The 19,265-nt window shown below is 41.5% G+C and overlaps 1 protein-coding gene and 1 long non-coding RNA gene across 2 annotated transcripts in view; one reads left to right on the plus strand and one right to left on the minus strand.

The window, feature by feature from the left end:
* Nucleotides 1-3,366: 3,366 nt before the first annotated feature.
* LOC123481046 (zinc finger protein 271-like) overlaps nucleotides 3,367-19,265 on the minus strand; it is a 34,072-nt gene continuing 18,173 nt past the window's right edge. Inside the window, exon 4 of the mRNA XM_041889390.2 lies at nucleotides 3,367-4,428. Within this exon, the coding sequence (XP_041745324.2) occupies nucleotides 3,528-4,428 (901 nt within the window). The 3' untranslated portion in view covers nucleotides 3,367-3,527. The remainder of the gene's footprint in view (nucleotides 4,429-19,265) is intronic.
* On the plus strand, nucleotides 13,389-14,141 carry LOC121576339. Its single transcript, XR_006658582.1, has 3 exons — nucleotides 13,389-13,438; nucleotides 13,529-13,707; nucleotides 14,095-14,141. It is a non-coding gene; the product is annotated as an uncharacterized LOC121576339 (long non-coding RNA).

Genomic DNA, 19,265 nt, shown 5'->3' on the forward strand with positions numbered 1-19,265 from the left:
AGACCGCGCCGGCTACACTGGCAGGTGGGACTAAATTCCTCGATCCTTGTCTCTGGCCCACACTCCATTACAGTAGGTGTGGTAATGCACCATAACGTTGGATGCCAACCGCCGATAAACCCCACAGAAGATGTATTTTCATCGTTAGAGTGGCCATTTGAGTATCTGGTCATACATGGATAATCTGACTTTCAAATTAGTGGAGGTGAACAATTGCACACTTTGGGAGGAAGAAGAGATAATTAGGTAATATCACAGATTTCTAAACATGATATAGTTGTATGCTACTTTCCTGAAGGGAACAAAATCCCAACAACGTTTATCATCGTTTTTTGTCCAACCATTTAAACCGAACACAGGAATGTGGAGGATCAAAGATAATGAAAATTAGGCCTAGACATTTTATACAGCACAGTAGACCTATACTGTTAAAAGGAAACAAGACTTACTGGATCCATCGTGGGAGCTATTGTTTCTTCAGTGTTTATTCCTAAAACAAGAAATGTGTAGGCTACTGTAGTTACTATGTTGTCACAGTGTTCAGATAAGGATTAGGGGGTTAGCGGGAGAGAATTCAAATCTCAAGGATGCAACTGATGCACCTAGACCAGATTAATCAAACATCTATTTAAATATCAAAGCTCAATTACGTTATGACAACATAACGTCGCACATGACATGTAGGCTAATCTTACTTCAGAAAGTTATTGGATCAGATTTGACCTAATGTCACACTCTGGCTCCGGGACTGTGTGTTAGAGCTAGGGTGTATTTCATTTGGTGGTGTTGGGTTGGGTGAGTTTCATTTGTTTTGTGTCTAGTGGTGATTGGTCTATGACTCCCAATCGGAGGTAACGAGTGTCAGCTGTCGGCTCGTTATCTCTGATTGGGAGCCATATATATTCTGTGTGTTTTCTCCTGTGGGTTGTGGGTTATTGTTCCAAGTTAAGGTATTGTTTCCGTGTTCCTGTTTAGTCTATGTACTGTTGGACTTCACGTTTCGTCATTTTGTTTTGTAGTTACGTGCTTTGATTATTAAAGTCATCATGTTCACTCCACGCGCTGCGTATTGGTCCGCTTCTTCAGACGATCGTGACACCTAATCTATAAAAGTTGAGTAAAGTCAAAAAACGTTCAACAACACCCCTTTCACTAAGGATCATGTTACATTTACATTTTAGTCATTTAGCAGACGCTCTTATCCAGAGCGACTTACAGTTAGTGAATACATATATATTTTTTTTATACTGGCCCCCGTGGGAATCGAACCCACAACCCTGGCGTTGCAAACGCCATGCTCTGTCAACTGAGCTACATCCCTGCCGGCCATTCCCTCCCCTACCCTGGACGACGCTGGGCCAATTGTGCGCCGCCCATGAGTCTCCCGGTCGCGGCCGGCTGCGACAGAGCCTGGATTCGAACCAGGATCTCTAGTGGCACAGTTAGCACTGCGATGCAGGGCCTTAGACCACTGCGCCACTCAGGAGACTATGTTGTCTGCTATCGTCTACTTTTACCTGACAGCAATTTGGAACAGAGTTCTATATTAGTCCAGATGTTCTCAAGGCTACTGTTGCATCTCACTACATGCAGACATAGAAACATAAAGATAGACAACAAACACACTTTATAATTGGTGAAAAACTACACCTGATACTGAAATGAAGCAGGAAAAAAGCACTTATTATAACGGATGTGTAGCAATGTAAGACACGTGTTTCTCTGTTGATTGTTTTAAACCGGTTTTATTCTCAGGACCATGACTATAACATTGAGTGTTGGGACACAGGGCAACAACATATCCTGGTCTCTTCTGCATAATACAACTATACAGTGGTGGGAAAAGTACCCAATTGTCATACTTGAGTAAAAGTAAAGATTCCTTAATAGAAAATTACTCAAGTAAAAGTCACCCAGTAAAAAAATCATACTTGAGTAACAGTCTAAAAGTATTTGGTTTTCAATATACTTAAGTATCAAAAGTATTAATATTTTAAAATTCCTTATATTAAGCAAAACAGACGGCACCATTTTCTTGATTTTAATTTATTTACGGATAGGCAGGGGCAAGCTTCAACACTCAGACATAATTTAGAAACAAAGCATGTGTTTAGTGAGTCCACCAGATCAATGGCAGTAGGGATGACCAGAGATGTTGTCTTGATAGTGTGTGAATTAGACCATTTTCATGTCCTGCTAAACATTCAAAATGTAATGAGTACTTTTGGGTGTCAGGGAAAATGGATGGAGTAAAAAGTACATAATTTTGTTTAGGAATTTAGTAAAGTAAAAGTTGTCAAAAATATGAATAGTACAGACACCCCAAAAAAGTACTTAAGTAGTACTTTCAAGTATTTTTACTTAATTACTTTACACCACTTCAACTAAACATTAAAAAAAATACATATTTTAAAAAATGAATATGCAATCAGCAATGTAAAACAAAACAAGAAAACATGAAACCACATTCCAGATGTATGTTTTACAATGACATTCAAGCATTCGTGCCGCATAATAAATCCCCAATAAAAAGTAGAATGGTAAGGTATAAGATATTATCAAGTGTATTTCCAGAGTGAAGAGAGAGCAGTTTGGTAGGAGACCTTACTGGCCATGAGAAAACAGAAGAGTGTGATGTCTGTGGTTGACATTACCTATAAGTACTGATGGGCAGAGCTGGCTTCCTGCCCCCATGACACCTCTTCCTAACAACCAACACATAATTCGCTTCACAATAAAAATGTGTGAACATCTTTTTGGAGCACACTTAATATACAATAAGGAAAGTTGAAAGATATCCCTATTAATATATTTAAAAATAAATGCAACAACATAATTTGACCACACTAATAGGCCTATGGCTTCTGTATTTCCGTATGTCCCATCAGCTACACTAAAACCTGGTGAAGGGATTTATAATAAATATGTGAACATCTTTTAGGACCAAACTAATTATACAAGAGGCCTATGCTCCTTATAAAAAAATAATAATAATTATAGATTTTAAAAACATAATAATTAATGTGATAAGAAGACATTGTTGAGCAGATAATGGATTGAATTTATTGATCTACTGCAGGGTTCTTCAATTCCGGTCCTGGAGGGCCGAAACACTTCAGTTTTTTATTTCTACCTGGTAGTTAATTGCACTCACCTGGTGTCCCAGGTCTGAATTAGCCCCTGATTAGAAGGAGAGGATGAAAAACAGAGGTGTTTCGGCCCTCCAGGACCGGAATTGAAGAACCCTGATCTACTGAATACAAAAATACACACCTAATATTGTTGAAACATTCTACATTAAAAAATTATTTAATGGATAATAGGAGTTAATGAAATAAGATACAGCTCTGAACACCCCCACCCCACCACACCACACACACAGCACTCCTACTACGAGATGCTTGATACATATGGATCCAGAGCTGCATATTATGCTACACAGGTTACCATAGTAATCAGACTTAGTATACTGTTAGAGAATGAGGGATAGAAAACATATTGTAAAGAGTAATGTATTGAAACATTATTTAGGGATCTGGAACCGGTGCCGGAGCAGAGGGAGATAAAATATGACATGTTTGTTCTTTCTGGTGTTTTTTCAGTGACCCTGAATGAGCAAAGCTCTTTCCACATAGACAGGAGTAAGGTTTCTCTCCAGTGTGTGTGAGCTGGTGTGTAGTCAGGGTAAAATCTCGAGCAAAACTCTTCCCACACTGATCACAGCTATAAGGCTTCTCTCCTGTATGTATTCGTTGGTGTGTAGTCAGGTCTCCTGATTGATTGAAGCTCTTCCCACATTGATCACAGCTATAAGGCTTCTCTCCTGTGTGTATTCGTTGGTGTGTAGTCAGGTGTCCTGAATGATTGAAGCTCTTCCCACACTGATCACAGCTATAAGGCTTCTTTCCTGTGTGTATGCGTTGGTGTGTAGTCAGGTGTCCTGACTTCCTGAAGCTCTTCCCACACTGATCACAGCTATAAGGCTTCTCTCCTGTGTGTATTCGTTGGTGTATAGTCAGGTCTCCTGATTGACTGAAGCTCTTCCCACACTGATCACAGCTATAAGGCTTCTCTCCTGTGTGTATGCGTTGGTGTGTAGTCAGGTGTCTTGACTTCCTGAAGCTCTTCCCACACTGATCACAGCTATAAGGCTTCTCTCCTGTGTGTATGCGTTGGTGTGTAGTCAGGTTTTCGGATAGAGCAAAGCTCTTCCCACACTCATTACAGCTATAAGGCTTCTCTCCTGTGTGTATGTGCTGGTGTGTAGTCATTGATCCTGAATGATTGAAGCTCTTCCCACACTGATCACAGCTATAAGGCTTCTCTCCTTTGTGTATGTGTTGGTGTGTAGTCAGAGCTCCTGATTGACTGAAGATCTTCCCACAATCAAAGCAGGGGTAAGACCTCTCCCCTGTATGAATTCTCTGAGATTTTAAGGTTTTAGATGCAGCGAAACGCTTCCCACACTGAGAGCAGCGGTACAGTTTCTCTCCAGTGTGAATCCGCTGGTAAATGATCAATTCCCTCTGTTTAGCAAAACTCTTCCCACAGTCAAAGCAGCAGTGGTGAGGTTTCTTCCCTATACATCTCTGCTGGTGTTTACTGAGACTTTTCTCTGTCTTGTCAGCATCATGATGTTGTTGAGGCTCCCCAGATGATAAGCCCCTCCCACTGAGAGAGCAAAGGTTAGGGCTGTCCCCTGTGAAACAAAGATATTGAATAGCATGGACATCTGAAATCAGGCTACCTGATGGGACTTTGACAAATGCTGAAAATTGCTAATCAAAATAAACGTACTACCACAGCGACCATGTTATTTTTGAGTAGCATATTTGATTCCGAATAAGTTTGCATCTTTGAAATAGTTTTCACATTCATACTTTCAGTTTTTCCCGAACTCACTGCAAAAGGAAGCTTGCGTTGCTCGTGCTAGCACATGTGTAGATTACATATGCCTCTATGAATCTGATTAAGGCGTTTACGTGTCCTAATAATTTGAAAGATTGCTCAGAAAACCAGGTGTTTTTAACAGCGTTACTTCGATTGTCACCTTAAGCCAATTAAGATAAGCAGAGTAAGGTGTTTACATGACTAATGCCATACTCGGCCTACTGCCATAACTACTTTAATTTCAAATTATGAGCGTGAATGTGTTGGATTCTAGCTTGAAATATACCCATTCATGTTACCATACTAGAACTTATTGATTACTTTCCATGTATAAGGAATGTTGGGGTCAATGGAGGGTGGATAGGAACTAAGTGTATGGAAAGTTACTGAGTGAGACAAGGGGGGGTTGCAGAATGTTTACACTCTGTCAAAACATGTTATTGTTCATATCATGGCTCCTAAGGAGGGAGGCAAAGGGCAACAGTCTGGTTTCAGTCACTGATAAGGTAAGACAGCCGTGGATTAGGGAGGACTGAGGAATTCATCCCAAGGTCAGGTCAGATGAAGTGAGAAGAAACAGTCCTATTTCACACACATATACTTCCACGCCCACAAAGGTTCTAGCATCAGGCAGGGGCATGACTACAACAGTGAGAGGAACCAATTCAGTTCCTGCCTAGCAACAGAGATGTATTGGCTGTCTAGATGTGCAAGGAGTTGACTCCGCCTAGTAGGAGGGTATAAATATATGTGCTTGTGTAATTATGTCTTTGTAGCTGTATGACCCAGTGGGTGAATAACCTTGGTTTGAGCTTTTTCTAGTATGTCTGAGTTTTTACTCTGTTTGGGACCACCCATACACAAAAATGTATGCACGCATGACTGTAAGTCGCTTTGGATAAAAGTGTCTGCTAAATGGCATATTATATTATTATACATTTACATTTACGTCATTTAGCAGACGCTCTTATCCAGAGCGACTTACAAATAGGCATATTATTGTTCAGAACCTAAGACATGTAAACATACTCATTGTAAAGCACTAGTTTTTTTGTTGCTTTGACAAAGTCATTTCTGAAGAGTATTATGAATGTGATTAGTAATTCATTTACATCTGTCCCTCATTTTAAGGTCAACCCTGTTACATGAACTGAACACTTAAAAAAATATGTTTTCAAAAGTAAAAGCAGGTGAGCTGGTTCCACTATTTTTGTTAATTTACTGCTGTTTTGTGATGGAAAACTGAGCATGTCTACCCTTTTACCCATACATAGACATGCTAGAATTTTTTTAACAATTAAATTTTTGGGTGAAGATTGCATTCTATTGCCACTCCCTATTTCACAAAACAACCTTCCATTACTCCTGTCACAATGGGTTTTATGGCTGATTAAAAAAACTATTTTACCCATGTAATCTGGTGGTTGTGTTTTCAGTAGTCCCCTGTTATGTTCAACCATGTTACTATATTTGGCACTTAGTATAGTAATATTTTTATTAAATGTCTTGAGATGGGAAACATGTTTTTTATTTTTTATTTTATTTTATTTATTTAACCTTTATTTAACCAGGTAAGCCAGTTCAGAACAAGTTCTCATTTACAACTGCGACCTGGCCAAGATAAAGCAAAGCAGTGCGATAAAAACAACAACACAGAGTGTCAGACAACTGATGCTTAAAGTTAGTGAGGGAGTCTCCAGCTTCAGAGATTTTTGCAGTTCGTTCCAGTCATTGGCAGCAGAGAACTGGAAGGAATGGCGGCCAAAGGAGGTGTTGGCTTTGGGGATGACCAGTGAGATATACCTGCTGGAGCGCATACTACGGATGGGTGTTGCTATGGTGACCAATGAGCTAAGATAAGGCAGGGATTTGCCTAGCAGTGATTTATAGATGACCTGGAGCCAGTGATTTGGCGACGAATATGTAGTGAGGACCAGCCAACAAGAGCATACAGGTCACAATGGTGGGTAGTATATGGGGCTTTGGTGACAAAACGGATGGCACTGTGATAGACTACATCCAATTTGCTGAGTAGAATGTTGAAGGATATTTTGTAAATGACATCGCCGAAGTCAAGGATCGGTAGGATAGTCCGTTTTACGAGGGCATGTTTGGCAGCATGAGTGAAGGAGGCTTTGTTGCGAAATAGGAAGCCGATTCTAGATTTAACGTTGGATTGGAGATGCTTAATGTGAGTCTGGAAGGAGAGTTTACAGTCTAACCAGACACCAAGGTATTTGTAGTTGTCCACATACATACAGTGGGGGAAAAAAGTATTTAGTCAGCCACCAATTGTGCAAGTTCTCCCACTTAAAAAGATGAGAGGCCTGTAATTTTCATCATAGGTACACGTCTGTGGGTTGGATATTATTCCACTTTGGGCAACAACAACTGGCTACTAGTTCGTGGCAGAGATATTAGAGAAAGGAGGATCTAGAAATCTCATTCGGCAATGAATGGAGGAACGTATAACGCCTCACCCAGCAGACTGTCGAACAATCGCGTTCACGTTGTCATGCTGGGTCACGCGGTTGCTAAGCTAATCGTCACGCAATCCTGCTCAGTGTCAGGATGAGTCCAGAAACCTGCATATTTTCCTCCACACTAGATAATGTCACGATTACAAAGCTATACGATATTACAGAGAACAAGTAAATTATCTCACATACCGGAAAAGATTTTCAATGATGAAATTCTTCTTCTTCTTCAGTGGACTTTAATGGTGGTTGGCATCCAATATCTCTCATTACCGCCTCCAACTGGACTATAGTTTAAATCCATTATTCTTCTTCGATGAGGTTTAACGGCGGTTGGCATCCAATTTGTTGCATTACCGCTACCTACTAGACTGGTGTACAACTCCCTTATATTTTAAATCCATTATACTTTAGGGACAGGCAGACATGTATGGAATTACTGTATTTCCTAGAGGAAAATGTATTCTTCTTCAATGGGGTTTATCGGCGGTTGGCAGCCAACGTTATGGTGAATTACCGCCACCTAGTGTACTGGAGAGTGGACCAGAGACAGGGAGAAACTAAATCCAACATGCCAGCCCCCGTTAATCTTTAAAAATATAACAAATATTTGAGACTATATCTAATGACGTTCTACTCAATATACTATTTAAAGGGAAATGGAAACACTTTATGAAGTAAATCTAAGCAAAGAGATGTATTCAATCCACTAAACACGTGCATTTAACATAAAAACATCTCTATATTTTTTATTTTGATAGTCGACAAGGTTTATTTGAGCTATGGTCAGCACCATGTTTAATTGCCATAGTAACGACTGATGCAAGTGCGTCACTGGAAGGAATCATCAAATTGTCTGTGAAAGCAGGTTTTCGCGCAGAGAGTGAATCGAAGACCGTGAGGTTAGGTGCGGACAACAACAAGTAGTAATTGAAACATAAACTGTAATGCCCCAGGCTGTACGAATTGGCTCCAAAAAAATCACTCGATAAACTACCATCGGCTGCCCAAGGACCCACATTTTTTGAAGAAGTTGCTCCATGTCCTGAAGAGGAAGGACGTGCCAGCTCGAGCAAGCAGGATATGCAGACAGAATTTCACGAAGGCAGACTTCGAGATGAAGGGCACTTTCGATGCAGCAACCGAGAGTTTCCGAATGGAAGGGAGTCATAGGCCTACATTGAAGCCCTCTGCTTGGGCCTCCATTTTACATTTCGAGGGTTTGGTGTAGGGGTTACCGACCGACCAACATCAACATCGCTGACTTCGGAGTCGAGCAAAAGCTAGACTGAACGGAGGAGGCGACGCGAGTCAGTGCAATGGAGCCTGAGGTAACGTTAACCGGTCATGACTGTTGTTGATTAGGCTAGAGATAGATACTGGACAATTTTGTTGTAATTCCAGTTGAAGGTAACTAGCTGATTAAGTCTATAGTATTTTGTGTAACACCCCCCCAACAAATAACGTTACCAACTGCAACTAAAATTGCAACACAGTTTCTCCGTGTACCCCTGTTGTTAGGTAGTTACTGTTACTAGATTCCACCTCAGATAGTCAAAGTTCTGTAATACATTTTGTTGAAAGATTTGTTTTTGTAATGTTTTGTTAGCTCCACCTCATTTAGCTAGACTGAAGTTGACATATCCAATGTTTGCTGAAAAATTAATCTCCCTGTGTTTGCTGTGTGTGTGTGTTGACAAAGCATACAAGACAGGTAGCTTGTTAATGCCAACTGATATATTTGGGTTCAGTTGTCTTAACAAAATGTTTGTTTATTTTCAGGATGACATCATCTTCATCCCTGAAAAGGTTTTCATCCTGGAGGAGACTGTGCAGGAGGAGGCAGAGGAAGTACATGCAAATCCATGTTATTTTTAAGGCTATTGTTTATTTCAAGATACAATCTGTCATCCCTGAGGCCATTTTGGATATAAAATAGACAATATACAGTATATGCTGTGATTCTTGAATATAACTATAGTCTAATAGATGCCTTAATTGTTTTCTACCAACAGGAAAGAACGGTTAGTACAGCATGCCAAACTGACCCCTGGGTGCCTGAGTGTTCCTGTGCTGTGGTCGAGAAGAGGTCCACCGGGACCATCACTAAAGAGCTCGGGGCCCAGCTAGCGCTCACGAACATCAGTATACAACCGAGTCCTGCCTCTATACGCCACAGATGGAGCTGACAGAGAGTGAGATCAGTGAAGACCATAACTCGCTGTTTGAACCTGAGAGCTCAGAAATACAATCATCACATTGCAAGCCAAGATATACTATCGATCACTTTGGGGGAGCGGGCTGGTGTTCCGAAAATGGAGAAGGAGCAGGCCATTCAACAGCGAATTCAAAGATACACCCATCCATAAAGGGAATCGGAGTGGAATTGTTTTTCCACTGATTGTTTTACCCGTTTCAACAGATGTGCTACCTTGTCCCGGTCCTGCTGTTTCGACTCTCTCTCTCTCTCTCAAGTTATGAATGCTCAGCTATGAAAAGCCAACTGATATTTGCTCCTGAGTTGTTGAACTGTTGCACCCTCTATAACCACTGTGGTTATTATGTTGTTGTAAAAAGGGCTTTTGTAAAATACATTTGACGGATTGATTGTTTGCTGTGTTGGATGCTGTGTATTCACTAACTCTGAGTGATGGGACATTTTTATAGTATCTGTAACATATTTTGGTGTGTATTTAATCTGCATCTTAACTTCTTAAAGTGGCAATCAGCAGTAGAAACAATAACAAAGTGGTTCCCTGCTCCTCTTTCGGTAAAAAGCTGAGGGATGGGGCTGGAGAAATGTAACCACTCTCAAATTCATAGAGCTGTAGATGCAAGGACTGACCATCCATGATATCAAAATTGTAATCCTGTTTCTATGATCTGTTTCCACTACCATGTACCCAGTTCGCTTTGGATAAAGGCGTCTGCTAAATGGCATGTATTATTAAAGTCTACTTTGACTCTACCAACTAGCTGTCCAGTGTAGTTACTGTTCCTTTCCAATAGAATGCAGCCAAAGCTAGTTGAAGTCACTACTCTAGCGACAGGGACAATGTGTTAGTGCGTGTTGAAAGTCGTTTTATCTTCAAAGCAAATGTATCTGGTTACGCTTGAACCTGTTGTTATAGTGGACAAGCTAACTAATACTATTTTTACATAAGGCGCAGGCATTAGGTCTATGTCTTGGAAAAAAATGACAGCAGGCTAGATTTACTAAATGAACTGGTTTTATTCAAACTCAAACCCTACGTAAATGCCTTTGCTTCTGGTTTATGCGCTGCTTATGGAAGAAACGACACGCAGGGATGAGACGTCGTACACCTCGTCCAATTCTCCCTTGTGCCCATAGGGTGAACTGGCGATAAACTGCCAGCCTTGCTCTGCAAACAAAATCATAAGAAAAGTTAGTCTGATACCGAAACTAAATCACAATGTATTTAAAATGAGCACGCCCCATTATTGGTTAGAATGAGATTTCATGAATCATGATGGTGTCTGCTATTCGAACTCCGGTCGTCTAATCAAAAGGTAAATGTGTTACCATCGCGGCAATCGGCTCTGGTGATAAACATCGTTATAGGATACTGATTATATATATTAAGCACCTACCCACTACTGATATTAACTTGTTTGATTTGAATAAATACTTTAGGATCAGAAGGAGCAAGCTGCAGAGCGACAGTCACCTGCTCCTGCCACTAGCCTTGCCCCTTTCCAATGGATAGAGAGGGACAGCAGAGGGAACATAATTCACCAAAGACCTGGACAAAAAAGGTCTAAGAAGACCTCAACACATGGTAAGTGTTATGTACCTATTTGGTTGTGTGTTTGTTTACGCATGTAAAGTGTGAAAAACATTTCTAAATAGATAACATATGCCAGTCCTGGCTGCCTCATGTTAATTGTATATTATTGTCATCAAAAGTCACAGTGGAGGACATGAACCTTACCGGAACAGGTAACCATATTGCAGCTAATAGCGGGGGTGAGTACCGCCATAATTAGAGCTTGACCCTGGGGCATCTGACCCTAAAAAAGGGTTTCCCAATCCTCTCCACTGGTCCCCCCAGAAGTTTCATATTTTTGTTTTAACCCTAAATTGCCACCACCGATTTAATTAGTCAAAGGCTTGATGATTAGTTGACTAATTGAACCATGTGTGCCAGTTAAGAGTTAAAACAACAATGTGAAACATCTGGAGTGACAGAGGAGAGGTTTGGGAAACTCTGCCCTAAAGGAACCCCAAGGGAGATGCCAAGAGTGAGATCTCCCTTGGGGGATTTCTTATTAGACTTATCAAGGCTAGGATCGTTACACTACTCCCTCTGTTCAGAAAACACAACCTGTGCTTCTCTATCACAAATCCCTCACGCCTTAACAGGACATGCTTTTGAGCCTCATACACTATCCTACTTCTGCTCATCAGAGTAGCAAATGGTAGGAGGGGGTATTGACCTGAGGTAGGCTTGAAGCCAGGTCACTTGACCCTAAGGAAATCACGCTACACACAACAACCCCAAGAGAGTAAGGGCCTCATCAAGGCTAGCGTCATTCAACTTGTCAGGCAGCATGACTACCTTGTTAGGACATTTCTAACTAGTACTAAATGCTGTTGCAATATACTGTCCAATTTTAGCTGGCTCACTGGCTTTCATTTCAATGTGGGATTAAATACAATGTAGTGCTATAAAACGTTCAAATCCTCAGACCGATTGACTGTAACCTAAGCCTCTGTCTTGCAGGCATGAACTCTTAGGTTGCAGGTATTGAAAATAAACGCTCAAAATAAGAAGAACCACTGCTAATGTACATTAAAACCACATAGTTATGCACATGTCATTTAATGACATATATCTAATATAATGACGTACAGTATATCATCATATTAGGAAATATATCTGTCAGAGTGGATTCTCATCTCTTCACCAAATAAACACAGTTAAACTTAAGTTGCGTTGATGAAGAAATAACACCATTTTTATTGAATAGTTTCTAGTACCAGTACCCATCCTCCTGCAGTACCCATGTTCCTGCACCTATCCCCACAAGATACAGGCACAGTATGCTAGAATGCCAACCTTAACATTTTTTAATACAGCCAAGCTATTCTTTTCATGAGAGACTATCATGTTTTTTTTTACATCTCCACAAGACTCCCTGATGCAGGACCTACAGGAGCTGATGGGGAGTTTCACGGGGCCAGATTGTCATGTAACCCCAAAGGTGACTTGGGCAGAGAGGCAGGCCTTGTGTGCACAAAAGTGGGGGGAAAAGAGAGAAGCAATGGTGGACAGCATGCTCTCAGCTGAAGGTACTGTGTTGGGCCAGAGTCAGTATTGCAACAGTGAGGATGCTGTTGTTGAAGGTACTGTGTTGGGCCAGTGTCAGTATTACAACAGTGAGGATGCTGTTGTTGAAGGTACTGTGTTACCTTCCAGGAGCAAGGTGTGTGTGTTTATTGTTTAGGTGATTCAAATTCAATCTGATAGCACCTCCTGCAATACCAACGTTTTAGTCATGCTACACAATGCATCAGTATTTACAGTCCAAATACATACAACCATTTATTAGTGATTTTTTTTGGGGTGTCACATGTTGGTTTCTAGTTTGTGTTTTGCCACGGCTGTGTGGTTGTGCCACGGCTGTGTGGTTGTGCCACGGCTGTGTGGTTGCGCCACGGCTCTGCAGTTGCGCCCTGACAGTGACGAGTGGCAAGCAGGTCATCCTGATTGGAATAAATGGTAAGTATGTGGTTTTTAAGGACTTTACTTCTATTCACATGTTTTTAATGAATGTAATGAATTATTTCCTAATAATTACTCCTGGCTCAGGGCGCTACAACCTGACCCTTCATGCCCTGAACTGCTCCGGGTGTCTGAGACATTGGACAGTGGGGCTGGATGACAAACTTGTAAAGAGTGGCTACTGGTCAGCCACTGTGACTCACTAGACCATCTTCACAGTGGACCTCTTCTAGTCCTTTGAAGACATGAAGGTGTTGGCCCCAGGATGCTCCCCGTCAAGCCTTTGTGGGAATGCTTGACGGATGAACAAAGCACTTTGGCAGGGTAAGTGTGTATATAATTAGTGGTTAATATTTGCCTCTAATATAAAAATTGTCCCTTACTTATACCTCTGTATGTTTTGCATGTTATTAGAGTGGAAAGATATGTGGCGACACATTCCAGAAGGCATTCCGTGAGTGGACGTACTGGCAGTTTGAAATAGACAAGCTTTGTGGAAGCAATCTCCTCCATTGTCCTGCCTGCTCACAGGAGATGCATGCTATATCAGTGGATGGGAATCACAATCAATACCGCTTCCGGAGAGCCTCAGGGTTTGTACTACCTTATGTGAAAAACTGAGTTTAAATGTATTTGGCTAAGGTGTATGTAAACTTCCGACTTCAACTGTAACTTGTATACAATAAAATAAAGATGTCCTTTCAAAATAACAGTAAACATAATGCTTTATAGCTACAATATAGCTAACGTTAGCTAGCTAATGACAAGCTCATCTCGGCTGCCTGGATGCTTTCACGTTTCTCTCGTCTGGGTTTCTTGCTGTTAGCGAGCACATGGACAAGCAGTAGCCTACTGCAGTAGTCAGACTACACCAATTACCAATATTGTATTTTTACACTGCACAAATATTTGAGAACAGTCAGCCCTCGAATGCTAGCGAACTAACGTTAGCATTGACACTGTCTGTATGCTGACTACAGGTTTGGAGCCCACTCTAAAGATGAACCCTTTATCCTGACACCTCTGGAGCGGTGCTGCAGGTAAAACATGGGTGCATGATTAAGCATTAAGGCGCAAAAAGTAGTGTTATCATGAATATATACAGTGAGGGGAAAAAAGTATTTGATCCCCTGCTGATTTTGTACGTTTGCCCACTGACAAAGAAATGATCAGTCTATAATTTTAATGGTAGGTTTATTTGAACAGTGAGAGACAGAATAACAACAAAAAAATCCAGAGAAACACATGTCAAAAATGTTATAAATTGATTTGCATTGTAATGAGGGAAATAAGTATTTGACCCCCTCTCAATCAGAAAGATTTCTGGCTCCCAGGTGTCTTTTATACAGGTAACGAGCTGAGATTAGGAGCACACTCTTAAAGGGAGTAATCCTAATCTCAGTTTGTTACCTGTATAAAAGACACCTGTCCACAGAAGCAATCAATCAATCAGATTCCAAACTCTCCACCATGGTCAAGACCAAAGAGCTCTCCAAGGATGTCAGGGACAAGATTGTAGACCTACACAAGGCTGGAATGGGCTACAAGACCATCGCCAAGCAGCTTGGTGAGAAGGTGACAACAGTTGGTGCGATTATTCGCAAATGGAAGAAACACAAAAGAACTGTCAATCTCCCTCGGCCTGGGGCTCCATGCAAGATCTCACCTTGTGGAGTTGCAATAATCAAGAGAACGGTGAGAAATCAGCCCAGAACTACACGGGAGGATCTTGTCAATGATCTCAAGGCAGCTGGGACCATAGTCACCAAGAAAACAATTGGTAACACACTACGCCGTGAAGGACTGAAAGCGCCCGCAAGGTCCCCCTGCTCAAGAAAGCACATATACAGGCCCATCTGAAGTTTGCCAATGAACATCTGAATGATTCAGAGGAGAACTGGATGAAAGTGTTGTGGTCAGATGAGACCAAAATCGAGCTCTTTGGCATCAACTCAACTCGCCGTGTTTGGGGGAGGAGGAATGCTGCCTATGACCCCAAGAACACCATCCCCACCATCAAACATGGAGGTGGAAACATTATGCTTTGGGGGTGTTTTTCTGCTAAGGGGACAGGACAACTTCACTTTTATAAAATTTTTGACATGCGTTTTCTGTCTCTCACTGTTCAAATAAACCTACCATTAAAATTAAAGACTGATTATTTCTTTGTCAGTGGGCAAACGTACAAAATCAGCAGGGGATCAAATACTTTTTTCCCTCACTGTATACTCATATATACAGTGGGGAGAACAAGTATTTGATACACTACCGATTTTGCAGGTTTTCCTACTTACAAAGCATGTAGAGGTCTGTAATAAAAATCCAGAAAATCACATTGTATGATTTTTAAGTAATTAATTTGCATTTTATTGCATGACATAAGTATTTGATCACCTACCAACCAGTAAGAATTCCGGCTCTCACAGACCTGTTAGTTTTTCTTTAATAATAATATAATAATATGCCATTTAGCAGACGCTTTTATCCAAAGCGACTTACAGTCATGCGTGCATACATTTTTGTGTATGGGTGGTCCCGGGGATCGAACCCACTACCTTGGCGTTACAAGCGCCGTGCTCTACCAGCTGAGCTACAGAGGACCACATACAGAGGACTGTACATTCCACTGGACACACATTGGTTGAATCAATGTTGTTTACACATCATTTCAACGAAATTACGTTGAACCAATGTGGAATAGACGTTGAATAGACATCTTTGCCCAGTTAGATATTTGTACCCACCATAAGGTACAATTATACATTTTGGCCACATAAAAGAAACTAACAGCCTTTCATGCAACTTTTTTCAAATCATCATTAGAGTCGCATCATAATGCCTTAGAATGTTCTCCACTCATTATCTGTACTAACTGCACCTGTTTGAACTCGTTACCTGTATAAAAGACACCTGTCCACACACTCAATCAAACAGACTCCAACCTCTCCACAATGGCCAAGACCAGAGAGCTGTGTAAGGACATCAGGGATAAAATTGTAGACCTGCACAAGGCTGGGATGGGCTACAGGACAACAGGCAAGCAGCTTGGTGAGAAGGCAACAACTGTTGGTGCAATTATTAGAAAATGGAAGAAGTTCAAGATGACGGTCAATCAGCCTCGGTCTGGGGCTCCATGCAAGATCTCACCTCGTGGGGCATCAATGATCATGAGGAAGGTGAGGGATCAGCCCAGAACTACACGGCAGGACCTGGTCAATGACCTGAAGAGAGCTGGGACCACAGTCTCAAAGAAAACCATTAGTAACACACTACGCCATCATGGATTAAAATCCTGCAGCACACGCAAGGTCCCCCTGCTCAAGCCAGCGCATGTCCAGGCCCGTCTGAAGTTTGCCAATGACCATCTGGATGATCCAGAGGAGGAATGGGAGAAGGTCATGTGGTCTGATGAGACAAAAATATAGCTTTTTGGTCTAAACTCCACTCGCCGTGTTTGGAGGAAAAAGAAGGATGAGTACAACCCCAAGAACACCATCCCAACCGTGAAGCATGGAGGTGGAAACATCATTCTTTGGGGATGCTTTTCTGCAAAGGGGACAGGACGAATGCACCGTATTGAGGGGAGGATGGATGGGGCCATGTATCGTGAGATCTTGGCCAACAACCTCCTTCCCTCAGTAAGAGCATTGAAGATGGGTCGTGGCTGGGTCTTCCAGCATGACAACGACCCGAAACACACAGCCAGGGCAACTAAGGAGTGGCTCCGTAAGAAGCATCTCAAGGTCCTGGAGTGGCCTAGCCAGTCTCCAGACCTGAACCCAATAGAACATCTTTGGAGGGAGCTGAAAGTCCGTATTGCCCAGCGACAGCCCCGAAACCTGAAGGATCTGGAGAAGGTCTGTATGGAGGAGTGGGCCAAAATCCCTTCTGCAGTGTGTGCAAACCTGGTCAAGACCTACAGGAAACGTATGATCTCTGTAATTGCAAACAAAGGTTTCTGTACCAAATATTGAGTTCTGCTTTTCTGATGTATCAAATACTTATGTCATGCAATAAAATGCAAATTAATTACTTAAAAATCATACAATGTGAAGTGTACCTATGATAACACAGTTGAAGTGTACCTATGATAACAATTACAGACCTCTACATGCTTTGTAAGTAGGAATACCTGCAAAATCGGCAGTGTATCAAATACTTGTTCTCCCCACTGTATATAGCAGCTTTTCCATTATCCTCTATTCTCCGTGGACCCTCTCCGCCCTGGACCGCCGCCTAGCGACCGTGCTCAGAACCGTGAGCTGTTGCCAGGAGTGACAGTGTGGCCACTATGGAGGAGGCGAGGATGATGTCACTCTTATAAGACCTTGGTTACACCTGTGACACATGCAGGGTACACTCTTAGAAAAAAGGATTCCAAATGGGTTCTTCAGCTGTCCCCATAGGAGAACCCTTTTGGGTTCCATGTGGTTCTACATGGAACACAAAAGGGTTCTATCTGGAACCAAAGAGGTTCTATCTGAAACCGAAAAGGTTTGTAGTGTATTAAGATTATGTCTTTGTTAAATGTTTTTCATGAAGAAATGGAATGTTGGTTATGTTAGTATCAAAAGGGAATGTTGAGTGTAATGTCACATACAACAGACAGGAAGTGTGTTGTAGACAGGGGAGACTGGTGATTGGCCAGAAGAGGGAGCCCATCTTTTTGCATTGTTTATAAATAGGGGTAAACGAAGAAGAGAGGTCAGAGCAGCCATTAGAATTGGAGGACACTGCTCTCCAGACCTCGCGAGTCTGTAAACTTATGCTGTAAGCTTGTGATAATGAATAAAGACTTCTAATCAAGTTACCGCGTAAGCAGACTTCTTTGTTTGACAGCAATAGCCACCAGCAGCTGACGCGACACGACAAATGGTGGCCAGTACGGGTACTGATTGCATCGTTCTTTGTTCCTTTTCTGAGTGTCGAGGTGATTATTGTTCAAGCCGGCTAAGGTGAGATTTATCACCATTTGGGCATTAATTGTGTCGATTGCTCATTGGGGAATGAGATAGTATGTACAGTGTGGATTTTGGGCTGGTGGTGTGATTGCTGTTGACTAGGAGTTTGAAAAATATTCTAAATTTGGTTGATGGGTAAACGGTAAATAATCTAGAACGAATGGATTGGTAGAGAATAAAGGCTGGAATACGTATGCATATTTAGAGCATTGTCGATCTGGAAAGACCCCCAGGGGGGGCGACTCGCAGGAGTGGGCTACAAATCCTGTGCGAAGTATTAGACTTTGTCAGGTTGGTTCTGGGAACTATGAAGTGAACGATTGTATTTATGTTATACTCCTCCTATAGCCGACGGGAGATAGGCAGGGGGTAACCTCTCGATATGATATTCATCATTCAAGGCAGCATAAAGTTAGACGGAGATATGGATAATGATGGATAATGATTTGGGCACAATGCAGGATATTTATTTGCGTGGTAGGCCGCAGTTAGCTAAAGGCTAAAGCTAATGCTAAATGCTAGATGTGTGTTGTGTCACATTGTACCTAAGGCTAAGGCTAAATGCTAATGCTAAATGCTAATTGTGTTGCGTGCTACATGCTAATGGATATCCTTAGAGACCCCATTGCGATGGATTAAAGTCTCTTAAACTTGTCTCTGTATGTAAGTCAGGTTATATGTTTTGTGAGCGCTGTTAAATGTTCTTTGACTATGAGGGGGAAACGGGAGTTACAGCTGGACTGTTATTCTGTCTGTTTGGGGAGGAAGTAGAGATCTAAAATCTTCCATGGTGAAAAAGCATGGGGTTAAATGGAGGTGCGCATGTGCATGATTTTACGGCGCTAAAACTACGACATGCGGTTGTGCTAAGCCTACAAAACACTGCATTATGGGTAAAGGTCATAGGTCCCATCTGGGGGCTGCAGGGGGAGACAGAGAAATGGACACAGACAAAGAGGAGAGATTTTAACACGAGTATTCTAGTTTAAACTGCGGTTGGTTAAAGATTAAACTTGTTTTGTGACCTATTAAATTTATAAATTAAATATATGTTGACGGAGTATAATGAATTAAATTAAATGACGGATTAAAATAAAATAAAAATGTTTTGGAGCTATCTATTTAGTTCTGAGTTTAGTCTTAGAGTGAATAATGGGTGAACGAAGGAATATTGAATATGGTTGAAATAA

The sequence above is a fragment of the Coregonus clupeaformis genome, unplaced genomic scaffold (genome assembly GCF_020615455.1).
Source record: "Coregonus clupeaformis isolate EN_2021a unplaced genomic scaffold, ASM2061545v1 scaf0358, whole genome shotgun sequence".
NCBI classification, from domain to species: Eukaryota; Metazoa; Chordata; class Actinopteri; order Salmoniformes; family Salmonidae; genus Coregonus; species Coregonus clupeaformis.